The sequence below is a fragment of the Nansenia antarctica genome, assembly GCF_963989245.1.
Source record: "Nansenia antarctica genome assembly, chromosome: 6".
Lineage (NCBI taxonomy): Eukaryota > Metazoa > Chordata > Actinopteri > Argentiniformes > Microstomatidae > Nansenia > Nansenia antarctica.
The window spans coordinates 73839586-73853472 of record NC_137676.1 but is presented as its reverse complement, the minus strand read 5'-3'; the positions used below and the strand labels follow the sequence as shown (position 1 = coordinate 73853472).

Below are 13887 nucleotides of genomic sequence, written 5' to 3'. Positions count from 1 at the left end.
AGAGTCCACCCAATGTACGCACTGGGATAGCTGGAGGAGGTTTAACTTCATCGACTACTACTACTCAAACTGTTCAAACTGTTCAAAAGTTACGGCCTCTCAAAGTTGAATAATTAAATGTGTTGCTCCAGGACTTTTGTGGCCCTAAGCAAGATCTTTAATGTGAACCCCCCCCCCCACACACACACACACAAACACATTTTGTCGGGGGGTTGGAGTTTTTTAAAAGCCTATATTTTCAACTATAAAAGCAACAAACTTGCACATAACAAGGTCTATCACTAAAGACAATGACAAATGAACACCAATAAAAACTAAAATATTTTGACAAATAAATAGCAATGAACAATCAATATGAGTGCAAAATATTCCAAATAAATAAAGTGAACACTACAAATTTGTTAACTGTTAACTACAAAACAACAGGCTACTGTAGAAACTACTAGTACTAGTGTTTATAACACGAAGGTAGTACTAGTGCTTATAACACGAAGGTAATACTAGTGTTTATAACACTAAGGTAGTACTAGTGTTTATAATACTAAGGTAGTACTAGTGTTTATAATACTAAGGTAATACTAGTGTTTATAATACAAAGGTAGTACTAGTGTTTATAACACTAAGGTAGTACTAGTGTTTATAACACTAAGGTAATACTAGTGTTTATAATACTAATGTAATACTAGTGTTTATAACACGAAGGTAGTACTAGTGTTTATAATACTAATGTAATACTAGTGTTTATAACACTAAGGTAGTACTAGTGTTTATAATACTAATGTAATACTAGTGTTTATAACACTAAGGTAGTACTAGTGTTTATAATACTAAGGTAGTACTAGTGTTTATAATACTAATGTAATACTAGTGTTTATAACACTAAGGTAGTACTAGTGTTTATAATACTAAGGTAATACTAGTGTTTATAATACTAAGGTAGTACTAGTGTTTATAACACTAAGGTAGTACTAGTGTTTATAACACTAAGGTAATACTAGTGTTTATAACACTAAGGTAGTACTAGTGTTTATAACACTAAGGTAGTACTAGTGTTTATAATACAAAGGTAGTACTAGTGTTTATAACACTAAGGTAGTACTAGTGTTTATAATACAAAGGTAGTACTAGTGTTTATAACACTAAGGTAGTACTAGTGTTTATAACACTAAGGTAGTACTAGTGTTTATAACACTAAGGTAATACTAGTGTTTAAAACACTAATAGCTGTTATATATAACTAAGGTAAGCCCAGTCAAGGCTCCCTAACCCCTCTGAATGCTTGATGACTTTTAAGGGGGCTGTGGCGCAGGATGTAGAGTCGCGTCTAATGATCACAAGGTTGGGCAGATCGGCAGATCAGCGGTTCGAGCCCCGGCTGGCCACATGTCGAAGTGTCCTTGGGCAAGACATTGAACCCCAAAATTGCATGGTAGCTTGCCACCATTGGTGTGTGAATGAGTGTGTGAATAGTAGTATAGTAGTATAGTATAGTAGATAGTGTACATAGCCTTTATTTATGTAAACCAGCTCTTTTCCCTTTTTTATTTTACCCTTGGCCCTCTTGTTTTTAGTCTTTTTTCCAAGCACCAGGGGAGCCCCCCCCCCCTCCTAAATGTTGTTGTATGGTACCTGTACTGTATTAATGACAATAAAGACCATTCATTCATTCATTCATTCATGAATGGGTGAATGAGAGGCCGTTGTACAGCGCTATGGAGCAGCTTTGGAGCAGCAAAAAAGGCGCTATATAAGTGCAGTCCATTTACCATTTCACAGTTATATAAGTGCAGTCCATTTACCATTTCACAGTTATATAAGTGCAGTCCATTTACCATTTCACAGTTATATAAGTGCAGTCCATTTACCATTTCACAGTTATATAAGTGCAGTCCATTTACCATTTCACAGTTATATAAGTGCAGTCCATTTACCATTTCACAGTTATATAAGTGCAGTCCATTTACCATTTCACAGCCGGCAGGTTGATCGACATGAAGCTGGAGACCATCCAGCGGCGCGTGGACACGGAGCAGGAGGTGGAGGGAGAGTACCTGACCTACCTGCTGTCCAGCACCAACATGAGCAGGAAGGAGGTAGACGGCAGCGTGGCTGAGCTGCTGCTGGCTGGAGTGGACACGGTCAGTCGCCCTGGGAGGAGAGCTCTGATTGGCTAGAACCCCTTTCACACACGAGCTTGGACTGGCTAGAACCCCTTTCACACATAAGAGCTTGGACTGGCTGGAACCCCTTTCACACACAAGAGCTTGGACTGGCTAGAACCCCTTTCACACATAAGAGCTTGGACTGGCTAGAACCCCTTTCACACACAAGAGCTTGGACTGGCTAGAACCCCTTTCACACATAAGAGCTTGGACTGGCTGGAACCCCTTTCACACACAAGAGCTTGGACTGGCTAGAACCCCTTTCACACACAAGAGCTTGGACTGGCTAGAACCCCTTTCACACATAAGAGCTTGGACTGGCTGGAACCCCTTTCACACACAAGAGCTTGGACTGGCTAGAACCCCTTTCACACATAAGAGCTTGGACTGGCTAGAACCCCTTTCACACACAAGAGCTTGGACTGGCTAGAACCCCTTTCACACACAAGAGCTTGGGCTGGCTAGAACCCCTTTCACACACAAGAGCCTGGACTGGCTGGAACCCCTTTCACACACAAGAGCTTTCCATAAAAGCTTTGCTTTTGTTATTACCCGTTTGGACTATTGTAACAGTCTCCTTTCTGGTCTTCCGAAGAAAGCTATTGGCCAGCTGCAATTAGTCCAACATGCAGCAGCGAGAGTTTTAACCAAAACCAGCAGAAGAGCTCATATAACTCCTATTTTAGAGACTCGACACTGGCTTCCTGTTAAGTTCAGAATAGATTTCAAGATCCTTCTGCTTGTTTATAAAGCTCTCACTGGCAGAGCACCAGAATATTTGAAAGACCTTTTGCTAGCATATCAGCCCAATAGAGCTCTCAGGTCTTCTGCTAGCATATCAGCCCAATAGAGCTCTCAGGTCTTCTGCTAGCATATCAGCCCAATAGAGCTCTCAGGTCTTTTGCTAGCATATCAGCCCAATAGAGCTCTCAGGTCTTCTGACGCTGGTTTTCTCTGTGTACCACATGTACAAAAGAAACGATTTGGTGAGGCTGCATTCTCATTTCATGCGCCCAGATTGTGGAATACACTGCCAGTTTACATTAGGGATGCAACCTCAGCACATATGTTCAAGTCAAGACTAAAAACCCATCTTTTTAATATTGCCTTTAAATGCCTTAGTTTAAAAATGATTATTAGTATTATTGTAGTACAGGACGTCTCATTCACTGTCACTGTTTTGTCGTCACTTGTTCTGAAGACATCCAACACCCTGATGTGGGCCCTTTACCTGTTGTCCAGATACCCTGATGTGCAGGACAAACTGTATCAGGAAGTGTCCAGCTGCATACCGGGGGACACAGTCCCCTCTGCCCAGGACGTCACACGTATGCAGTATCTCAAGGCTGTCATCAAAGAGTCACTGAGGTGAGGACTTGGAAGTGAAGGTGACGTCGTCTCCTCCATGCCTGTCGCTGGTTCTTCGTACGTAAATAAAAACACGAGTCCAAGTGGTCCAATAACCTGTTTGTTCAAAGTGCATAATGTTACGGTTCATGTGGGAATACGGTACATGTGGGAAAACTCGGGTTAGGGTTAGGTGCTAGGGTGCTACGGTTAGGGTTAGGGGTAGGGTTAGGGTTAGGGTTAGGATTAGGGTTAGGATTAGGGTTAGGATTAGGATTAGGGTTAGACATGCCAGCATGTACCAAGTCGACGTAGCACCTAACCCTAACCCTAGTTTTCCCACATGTACCGTAACACATAGATTTTAAATTCTATGACGAAGTGTTTCTTTGGAAAGAGAGAGCTCTTGAGAGTTTCTCTGTATGACATTACATTAATTAATTATTGTAATTATGTTGTTTATTATGTGTAATTATTATATGACATTAATTATGTATTTCCTGTTCACCAGAATGTACCCTGTGGTACCAGGGAATGCACGTGTCATGGTAGAGAATGATGTCATAATCGGAGGACATTTCTTCCCCAAGAAGGTGACTGACATGGGACCACCAACAACACTCCATATTGTCATTATTAGTAGTTTTTAAACAAATTAAAAACAAATCAAATTCAGAAATCGTGACGTTAGAATTATATGGTTCTATCTCCATTTTTGTCAAAATTGAGTTTTTTACATAATCTGATCCATTAGGTGTTTATTAATGCCTGTGTGGTGTTATTTTTAATATACATTTTTGAGTTAGTAATTCATAAAACACAAAGGTTCCATCTCACAGAACATAATGGAATGTAAAAACGTTGACACTCAATATCTCTGAACTGCCCTAAACGGAGACAGAACCTTATCATTCTAAGCTCACGAAATGGCCTAACATTGAACTCCAACTCTTCTTGTTGCTGCTGAACCAGCTGAAGTCCTTGTTACTGTCTCATGCACCGCAAGATGGCGGCACGTTCGCACGCGAGGCTCGGAGTGCTCCCGACGCTGGTGCTTTTTAGCGTTTTTAAGTACATTTGTATGTACATTTTTATTTTAGTACTTATAGGGAACTGTTGTGTATATAGTACCTACAGCAGACTAGACTTACTAGAAGTTGGTGCGCAAAACGAGAGGACAGTAACAGCGGAATTCTTGAAACAACAAAGCATTCCACACGACATCGCACGCTTACCGGGAGAACAATGGTACACAGTCCCGTCCCTGAGACGCAAGCGACGGCGTCGAGATCGTAAACAACGCCGAGGCCGCAGGGGAGGCCTGCTAGCTAGGCTAAGGAGAAGCCCGGATAAACCAGCTTTGCCGAGTATATTCCTCTCTAACGTAAGATCCCTAGCTAACAAGATGGACGAACTGAGACTGCAGGTTGCTTCCAACAACACCGTGGGGGATAGCTGTGTGATTATTCTCACAGAAACCTGGCTCAACGATTCCATTATCGACTCTGCGGTCGCGCTAGAAGGCCGCACTTTACACCGAGCCGACCGGACTTTGCTTAGTGAGAAGACGCGCGGGGGCGGCCTGATCATATCTACGAAGGACAGCTGGTGCTTAAACACAAAAACTGTAAGTAGCCACTGCTCCCCAGACCTGGAATACTTGACTGTTAAATGCCGACCCACATACCTCCCGAGGGAATTCAACGCGGTGTACATAACAGCTGTTTACATAGCACCAAGCGCAGATGCTAGCTTAGCATTGGCGCGGCTATATGACGTCATCAGTGGTGGACAGAGCGCGGATCCTCAAGCAGTGCACATCATCGCGGGGGATTTCAATCATGCTGACCTGAAGGTAGTACTACCCAAGCTCTATCAGCATGTTAAATGTGCAACAAGAGGAGAAAAAACACTGGACAAGGTATACACCAACATCAAGCTTGCTTACAAGGCTAGACCGCTAGCTCATCTAGGCATGTCTGACCATGTGTCAATCCTCCTGATCCCAGCCTACACTACCATGAGGAAAAGTGCTCCCATCACCACTAAGACTGTCAGAACCTGGCCAGCATGGTCCGCTCCACTGCAGATCTGCCTGAATGACACCTCATGGCAGGAATATGAGCATGAGGACCTGGAACAGTTCATGTCGTCGGTTCTGAACCACATAGTGAACTGCACCAACTCAGCCACCGTGGACAAACGTGTCCGGGTCTACCCCAACACGAAGCCATGGATGACTGAGAAGGTCCGAAAACTGCTCAAGGAGAGGGACAACGCCTACTCAGCGAAGGACACACTGCTGTACAGCACCACCAGGGCTAACGTAAACCGTGGCATCCGGGAGGCCAAGGCAGACCACAGAGAGAAGATTGAGGAATGCTTCCTGAGCAACGACTCCAGGCGGGTGTGGCAGGGGGTTCAGCACATGACAAACTTCAGAGCCAACAGGCACACAGCCGCGGAGGACGACCCCCTGCTGGCGGAAAAGCTGAACTCCTTCTACGCCCGGTTCGACGAGGGGCGAACGGAGGTAACCACAACACAAACACCACTCTCTCCAGCTCTCAGCAGCCTCACCCTCACAGAGCATGAAGTGAGACGCGTGCTGAAGGCGGTGGACCCCAGAAAAGCCTCAGGGCCGGATGGCGTCCTGGGACGGGTGCTGAGGGACTGCGCCGACCAGCTGGCCGGGGTTTTCACCAACATCTTCAACCAGTCCCTGTCCCAGGCCACCATCCCACCCTGCCTGAAAACCTCAACAATCATCCCAGTCCCGAAGAAAAGCACGGTGAGCTGCCTAAACGACTACCGCCCGGTGGCACTCACACCAATCATCATGAAGTGCTTCGAGAAACTGGTCCGGGCCCACATACTCACACGCCTCCCACCCAACCTGGATCCATACCAGTTCGCCTACAGAGCCCACAGGTCCACAGAGGACGCCATCGCGACGACTCTCCACTCCACTCTATCCCACCTGGAGAGGGGGAACAGCTACGCGAGACTGCTCTTTGTGGACTTCAGCTCTGCCTTCAACACCATCCTTCCAGACAGGCTAGTGACCAAACTACTAGACCTGGGACTATCACACTCCATCTGTGCATGGATCAAGGACTTCCTGTCTGACCGCCCCCAGAGGGTGCGGGTGGGCTCCCACACCTCCACAGCCCTCAGACTCAGCACTGGGTCCCCCCAGGGCTGCGTGCTAAGCCCCATCCTCTACAACCTCTACACCTACGACTTCACCCCCGTCCACCCCAGCAACTCCATCATAAAGTTTGCAGACGACACCACCGTGGTGGGCTGCATCTCGGGGGGGGACGAGGCGGCGTACAGGGATGAGGTGGAGCAGCTGGGCAAGCTGTGCAAGGTTAACAACCTGCTGCTGAACCAGTCAAAGACCCAGGAAATCATTGTGGACTTCAGGTGGAAAAAATCTGAGGTCCAGCCCCTGCTCGTCGATGGAGGGAGCGTGGAGAGAGTCTCAACCCTCCGATTCCTGGGGGTGCACATACAGGATGACCTGTCCTGGAAGAACAACACAGCAGCCATCATCAAGAAGGCACAACAGCGGCTCTACTTCCTGAGAGTCCTCAGGAAATACCACCTCAAACAGGAGCTGCTTGTGACCTTCTACCGCTGCACAGTGGAGAGCATCCTCACCTACTGCATCTGCGTGTGGTTCTCCAGCTGCACAGCCGCAGAGAGGAAAGCGCTACAGAGAGTCGTGAGATCGGCCCAGAAGATCATCGGCGCCCCCCTCCCCTCTCTGGAAGAGCTGTACAACACACGCTGCCTCAGGAAGGCCTCCAAGATCTCCAGAGACCCATCCCACCCTGGGAACGAACACTTTGTTCGGCTGCCCTCGGGCAGGCGGTTCAGGACCATGTCCGCAAGGACAAATAGACTGAAGCTCAGCTTCTATCCTAGGGCCATTCAGGCCCTGAACACAGCAAAGACCTAGGTTCTAGGCCCTGGACAATCTAGACAATTTGATGGCAGCTACTAGATTGAAATCGAGTGCAATACTGAAACACAACTGTGAACATTTCAAACCTGCAAACTGCGACACTTTAAATGAATGTGCAATAATACTATGTGCAATATGACAACCCTCGGGTACATAAGGTTCAGAGATAGGAAATGTTAGGATATTTATAGCATAGCATAGAGTACAGCACAGTGTTTTATTTGTATAGTATAGTATAGTGGATAGTGTATTTAGCCTTTATTTATGTAAACCAGCTTTTTCCCTTCTTGTTTTTAGTATTTTTTTTCCTAGCACCAGGGGAGCCCCCCCTCCCAAATTTCGTTGTATGGTACCTGTACTATATCAATGACAATAAAGACCATTCATTCATTCATTCATTCATGTCTGGTCTCTCCAGACCTCTTTTACTCTCTGCCACTACTCCATCAGCCAGGATGAGAAGACGTTCCCAGAGCCGAGGAAGTTCAAACCAGATCGATGGTTGAGGGACGGGCGGATCCGACCCAACCCCTTCGCCTCCATCCCGTTTGGGTTCGGGGTCCGGGGGTGCGTGGGCCGACGAATCGCTGAGCTAGAGATGTACCTGGCTCTCTCACGGGTAAGAGAAGAGATGTACCTGGCTCTGTCACGGGTAAGAGAAGAGATGTACCTGTCTCTGTCACGGGTAAGAGAAGAGATGTACCTGTCTCTGTCACAGGTAAGAGAAGAGATGTACCTGTCTCTGTCACAGGTAAGAGAAGAGATGTACCTGTCTCTGTCACAGGTAAGAGAAGAGATGTACCTGTCTCTGTCACAGGTAAGAGAAGAGATGTACCTGTCTCTGTCACAGGTAAGAGAAGAGATGTACCTGTCTCTGTCACGGGTAAGAGAAGAGATGTACCTGTCTCTGTCACAGGTAAGAGAAGAGATGTACCTGTCTCTGTCACAGGTAAGAGAAGAGATGTACCTGTCTCTGTCACGGGTAAGAGAAGAGATGTACCTGTCTCTGTCACAGGTAAGAGAAGAGATGTACCTGTCTCTGTCACAGGTAAGAGAAGAGATGTACCTGGCTCTCTCACGGGTAAGAGAAGAGATGTACCTGTCTCTGTCACGGGTAAGAGAAGAGATGTACCTGTCTCTGTCACAGGTAAGAGAAGAGATGTACCTGTCTCTGTCACAGGTAAGAGAAGAGATGTACCTGTCTCTGTCACGGGTAAGAGAAGAGATGTACCTGGCTCTGTCACAGGTAAGAGAAGAGATGTACCTGGCTCTGTCACAGGTAAGAGAAGAGATGTACCTGTCTCTGTCACGGGTAAGAGAAGAGATGTACCTGTCTCTGTCACAGGTAAGAGAAGAGATGTACCTGTCTCTGTCACAGGTAAGAGAAGAGATGTACCTGTCTCTGTCACAGGTAAGAGAAGAGATGTACCTGTCTCTGTCACGGGTAAGAGAAGAGATGTACCTGTCTCTGTCACAGGTAAGAGAAGAGATGTACCTGTCTCTGTCACAGGTGAGAGAAGAGATGTACCTGTCTCTGTCACGGGTAAGAGAAGAGATGTACCTGTCTCTGTCACAGGTAAGAGAAGAGATGTACCTGTCTCTGTCACGGGTAAGAGAAGAGATGTACCTGGCTCTGTCACAGGTAAGAGAAGAGGTGTACCTGTCTCTGTCACAGGTAAGAGAAGAGATGTACCTGTCTCTGTCACAGGTAAGAGAAGAGATGTACCTGTCTCTGTCACGGGTAAGAGAAGAGATGTACCTGTCTGTCACAGGTAAGAGAAGAGATGTACCTGTCTCTGTCACAGGTAAGAGAAGAGATGTACCTGGCTCTGTCACAGGTAAGAGAAGAGATGTACCTGTCTCTGTCACGGGTAAGAGAAGAGATGTACCTGTCTCTGTCACAGGTAAGAGAAGAGATGTACCTGTCTCTGTCACAGGTAAGAGAAGAGATGTACCTGTCTCTGTCACGGGTAAGAGAAGAGATGTACCTGTCTCTGTCACGGGTAAGAGAAGAGATGTACCTGTCTCTGTCACAGGTAAGAGAAGAGGTGTGGTAACCATGGTAATCACAGACTGGCATCGCAATAAGGTTTCAAATTAGAAACATTGAAACTCTGCAAAATATTGTCCTATAAGGTTTTCTTTCACTACAAGCATGTTTCGTCCTCATCCACGGCCCCTTTCTACATTTACGTATACTTTTTATCTAAAGCGACTTACAACAAATACATTTGTCTAAGTAAGTATCTCGGATGAATCATCCATCCATCAGTCATTGTGAGAAAAAGTTATCTATGCTGTAATCTATGCAGTCATAATGCTCGAAGAAGGTTTTTTGTTTTTTTTGTTTTAAATATACATGTTATTTACAGTAGAGAAACTCTTCAGTCTATGGTGGAAGATAGGTAGTGACTCTGCAGTCCTGACAGCAGATAGGTAGAGACTCTGCAGTCCTGACAGCAGATAGGTAGTGACTCTGCAGTCCTGACAGCAGATAGGTAGAGACTCTGCAGTCCTGACAGCAGATCAGGGTTTCCGTTAGAAAAATTTGCCGCCGGACATCGTGTCCGGGAAGATTTCGATTTACCGGACAAACGTGAATTATTCCGGTCATCATATTAAAATATAATAAAAAAATTTTTTTTCAAAATCATATTTTTTTTTCTCCAAATCTAATATAGCTGTTTGTCGCGGTGATTACTGTTGTGTAGCGACCTATATATGCCATTTAATGTCTATTTCTCATCCGATACGATTAGATGCGAGCTATATAATAATATAACATGATTCGCATGCGCGCTATGCCATTATGTCCAGCGCTGAACGGGCGCCTCACTGGGAACTGAACAGACAGCATCGATCAATGAACGGACTCCACATTACGTTAACTGAAGTTTGTTAAATTGTTTGGGATTAATGTGAGTTTTCAATTTTCTCTTTCCAGTTTTACCCTTTTTTAAAAATTTTATCAATAAAACAACGTCATTTCTATAACCAGGGGGGTGTTCCATCGACGTCGCTGGAGGAAAGTCTGGGCTTGTTTTGACAAGTCTCGCGAGATCTATCAAGATATGCCTGGATCTTTTTAAGAGTCTCGCGGGACTTGGCGAAGTGGGCCTAGGTTTTCCTTTGGCGACGTTGATGGAACACCCCCCAGGTCTCGCTGGTTGGGAAGGCATTTTCGTTTAGCTGCCTGTCAAATCATACTTAGGGGATAGCCCTGTAAGCTCATACGGGTCTGTATGTCGTCCTGAAGACCGGCTGTTAGATCATATAGCTGAAGTTTGTCTCCATCTTACAACACTACTTTACATTGTTAGCAGGCTCATAAAACAAACCGTGTTAGTTGACTAGCGATGTGTCATTGATTTTCGACAACGCGGAAATGTATTCACATTTTTCGAAAGAAAAGTCAAAGCATTAGAACGTAGAACGGAACATCGCACGCGCGCGGAAAGCCACCGGCCCCGATTTGGCCAGAACTTTTTTTTCCGTCAGGAGATTTTCTTTTTGTTGCTTGAATCCCTGGGCTCCCCCGCACACCGTGATTTAATTCGCACACTGTCTTAGTGTAAATGTTGTCCGTTTCGTTTGTTATCCTTGTTATTGTGCGATAAAGATAAGGCTTTCCGCTTCGGGCCACCATTTTCAGCTGGGCACCGGACACACACACTCGTGCACGCGCGGCACTGCCCGAGAGAGAAGGACCCGCCCCCTTTGGTTAGCCTATAGGCTGGCTGGAGGGGGCGGGTCCTTCTCTCTCGGGCAGTGTGTGTGCGTGGGTGTGTGTGTGTTTGGTGCTCAGCTGAGAATGGTGGTGATTATTTTCACCGGACATTTTGTCCGACGAGTTTTCAGTTTGTCGGACTTCAACAAATGTTACCGGACAAAGACCGGTAATTACCGGTTAACGGAAACCCTGCAGCAGATAGGTAGTGACTCTGCAGTCCTGACAGCAGATAGGTAGTGACTCTGCAGTCCTGACAGCAGATAGGTAGTGACTCTGCAGTCCTGACAGCAGACCGGTAGAGACTCTGCAGTCCTGACAGCAGATAGGTAGAGACTCTGCAGTCCTGACAGCAGATAGGTAGAGACTCTGCAGTCCTGACAGCAGATAGGTAGAGACTCTGCAGTCCTGACAGCAGATAGGTAGAGACTCTGCAGTCCTGACAGCAGATAGGTAGTAACTCTGCAGTCCTGACAGCAGATAGGTAGAGACTCTGCAGTCCTGACAGCAGATTGGTAGTGACTCTGCAGTCCTGACAGCAGATAGGTAGAGACTCTGCAGTCCTGACAGCAGATAGGTAGAGACTCTGCAGTCCTGACAGCAGATAGGTAGAGACTCTGCAGTCCTGACAGCAGATAGGTAGAGACTCTGCAGTCCTGACAGCAGATAGGTAGAGACTCTGCAGTCCTGACAGCAGATAGGTAGAGACTCTGCAGTCCTGACAGCAGATAGGTAGAGACTCTGCAGTCCTGACAGCAGATAGGTAGAGACTCTGCAGTCCTGACAGCAGATAGGTAGAGACTCTGCAGTCCTGACAGCAGATAGGTAGAGACTCTGCAGTCCTGACAGCAGATAGGTAGAGACTCTGCAGTCCTGACAGCAGACAGGTAGAGACTCTGCAGTCCTGACAGCAGACCGGTAGAGACTCTGCAGTCCTGACAGCAGATAGGTAGAGACTCTGCAGTCCTGACAGCAGATAGGTAGAGACTGCAGTCCTGACAGCAGATAGGTAGAGACTCTGCAGTCCTGACAGCAGATAGGTAGAGACTCTGCAGTCCTGACAGCAGATAGGTAGAGACTCTGCAGTCCTGACAGCAGATAGGTAGAGACTCTGCAGTCCTGACAGCAGATAGGTAGAGACTCTGCAGTCCTGACAGCAGACCGGTAGAGACTCTGCAGTCCTGACAGCAGATAGGTAGAGACTCTGCAGTCCTGACAGCAGATAGGTAGAGACTCTGCAGTCCTGACAGCAGTGGGAAGCTCGTTCCACCAGTGGGGGGCCAGGACAGTGACTCTTTACTTTCTCTTTTTTCTCCTCTCACCCCCAGATAATCAAGCTGTTTGAGATAAGACCGGACCCCAGCATGGGAGAGCTGAAGGCCCTGAATCGCACCGTTTTAGTTGCAGACAGACCGGTGAATCTACACTTCCTGGAGAGGAGAGACAAAAGTGGCCCTTGATATGATGCAGTGGGTCTCCAAGCTAAACTAAGTTGACATTAAAAAATCGAAATCAGGAAGTTGCTGGACTGAATCTGCTATGTGTGACACACAGTCAAACCTGACGTTGTGGTTGTTACAGTTGTATACAGTAGTACACCGGGACAAATGTACCGGGTCAATGGACCTATCGCTAAGCCACGCCCCCTCCTAAGGCTAAGCCATGCCCCCTTTGAAAACTCGGACAAACAAACAACGCTTCACTGACAGTTGACTGACTGACCGACCGTGACTGAATGACATTCAATGACTTACAATGGCGGGAGTTGGCAAATTTCTGATTTCTGATTTACCACAGCAAGTAATAGACATGTTTTTTTTTAAAGATGACAAGAATATTTAGTCTAGAAGCTTTTCACCATCAGATATTAGTGAGTTGTTTGTCCGAGTTTTCTGCCTGTTGTGACTTTTGCTGTGATATGATTGGACAATTTCTATTTTGGGGCGTGGCTTAGCGATAGGTCCATTGTAACACCCTGCTTTTCTTCAGAATCAGAAACCAGTTAGAGATGAAATTGAGTATATCCATGTATCTGTCTTCTGCTGTCCTACGGTTTAATGTCTATGAATCCTAGCTTGTATCGTTTGTGGGCTTGCTTCAGCAACTATTGTTCCTGCCCATACTTATTATTATTATTATTATTATTCCAATTCCTCTGAATGCTACTCCTCCTGTAACTTGTGTTCATGCACAGACCTCTAACTCACACTGGTTGTATTCAGAACTGAAATGCACATTTTAACACGGTCTATGGAAACCAAAAGATGCAATATTTAGACTTTGTAAATGATCAACAGTGATAAAAGCTCTCTCATAAAACTCTCATTAAACTGTTTAAATTATTATATTTTTCTAATTGTATTCTAATTCTAAAGTACCTGCATCTGAACAAGTTGCTCTCTGAGACCAGGGGGGTGTTCCACGTACGTTGGATTAGTATATCCGCGATTAAAATAAAAGCCTCGTTCAGGCAACTCGTGATTGGGATTCAAGCCTCAGGTGATTCCTCGAACGTGAATCAGTCTTGTGTCATCAGTGTTCACAGAACACCGGTTTGGAAATACTGGATTTGGGCACGTGCACGCAGACATAAAGAGCCCAGAAGAGTCGAACTGTCGAAATGAAGATACTAGACTGCGCAGCGGTCCCACTTATTGATCTTTATGAAGACGAAAAAT

General features: G+C 45.9%; 1 protein-coding gene across 1 annotated transcript in view; it reads left to right on the top strand.

Annotated features, from left to right (window-relative positions):
- Nucleotides 1-13552, top strand: part of cyp27a1.1 (cytochrome P450, family 27, subfamily A, polypeptide 1.1) — a gene marked incomplete at its 5' end in the record, with an annotated part of 18317 nt that extends 4765 nt beyond the window's left edge. The window contains 5 exons of the mRNA XM_080534887.1: nucleotides 1975-2138; nucleotides 3364-3530; nucleotides 4021-4102; nucleotides 7901-8101; nucleotides 12538-13552. Of these exons, the coding sequence (XP_080391013.1) occupies nucleotides 1975-2138; nucleotides 3364-3530; nucleotides 4021-4102; nucleotides 7901-8101; nucleotides 12538-12669 (746 nt within the window). The 3' untranslated portion in view covers nucleotides 12670-13552. The remainder of the gene's footprint in view (nucleotides 1-1974; nucleotides 2139-3363; nucleotides 3531-4020; nucleotides 4103-7900; nucleotides 8102-12537) is intronic.
- Between the last annotated feature and the right edge of the window lie 335 nt (nucleotides 13553-13887).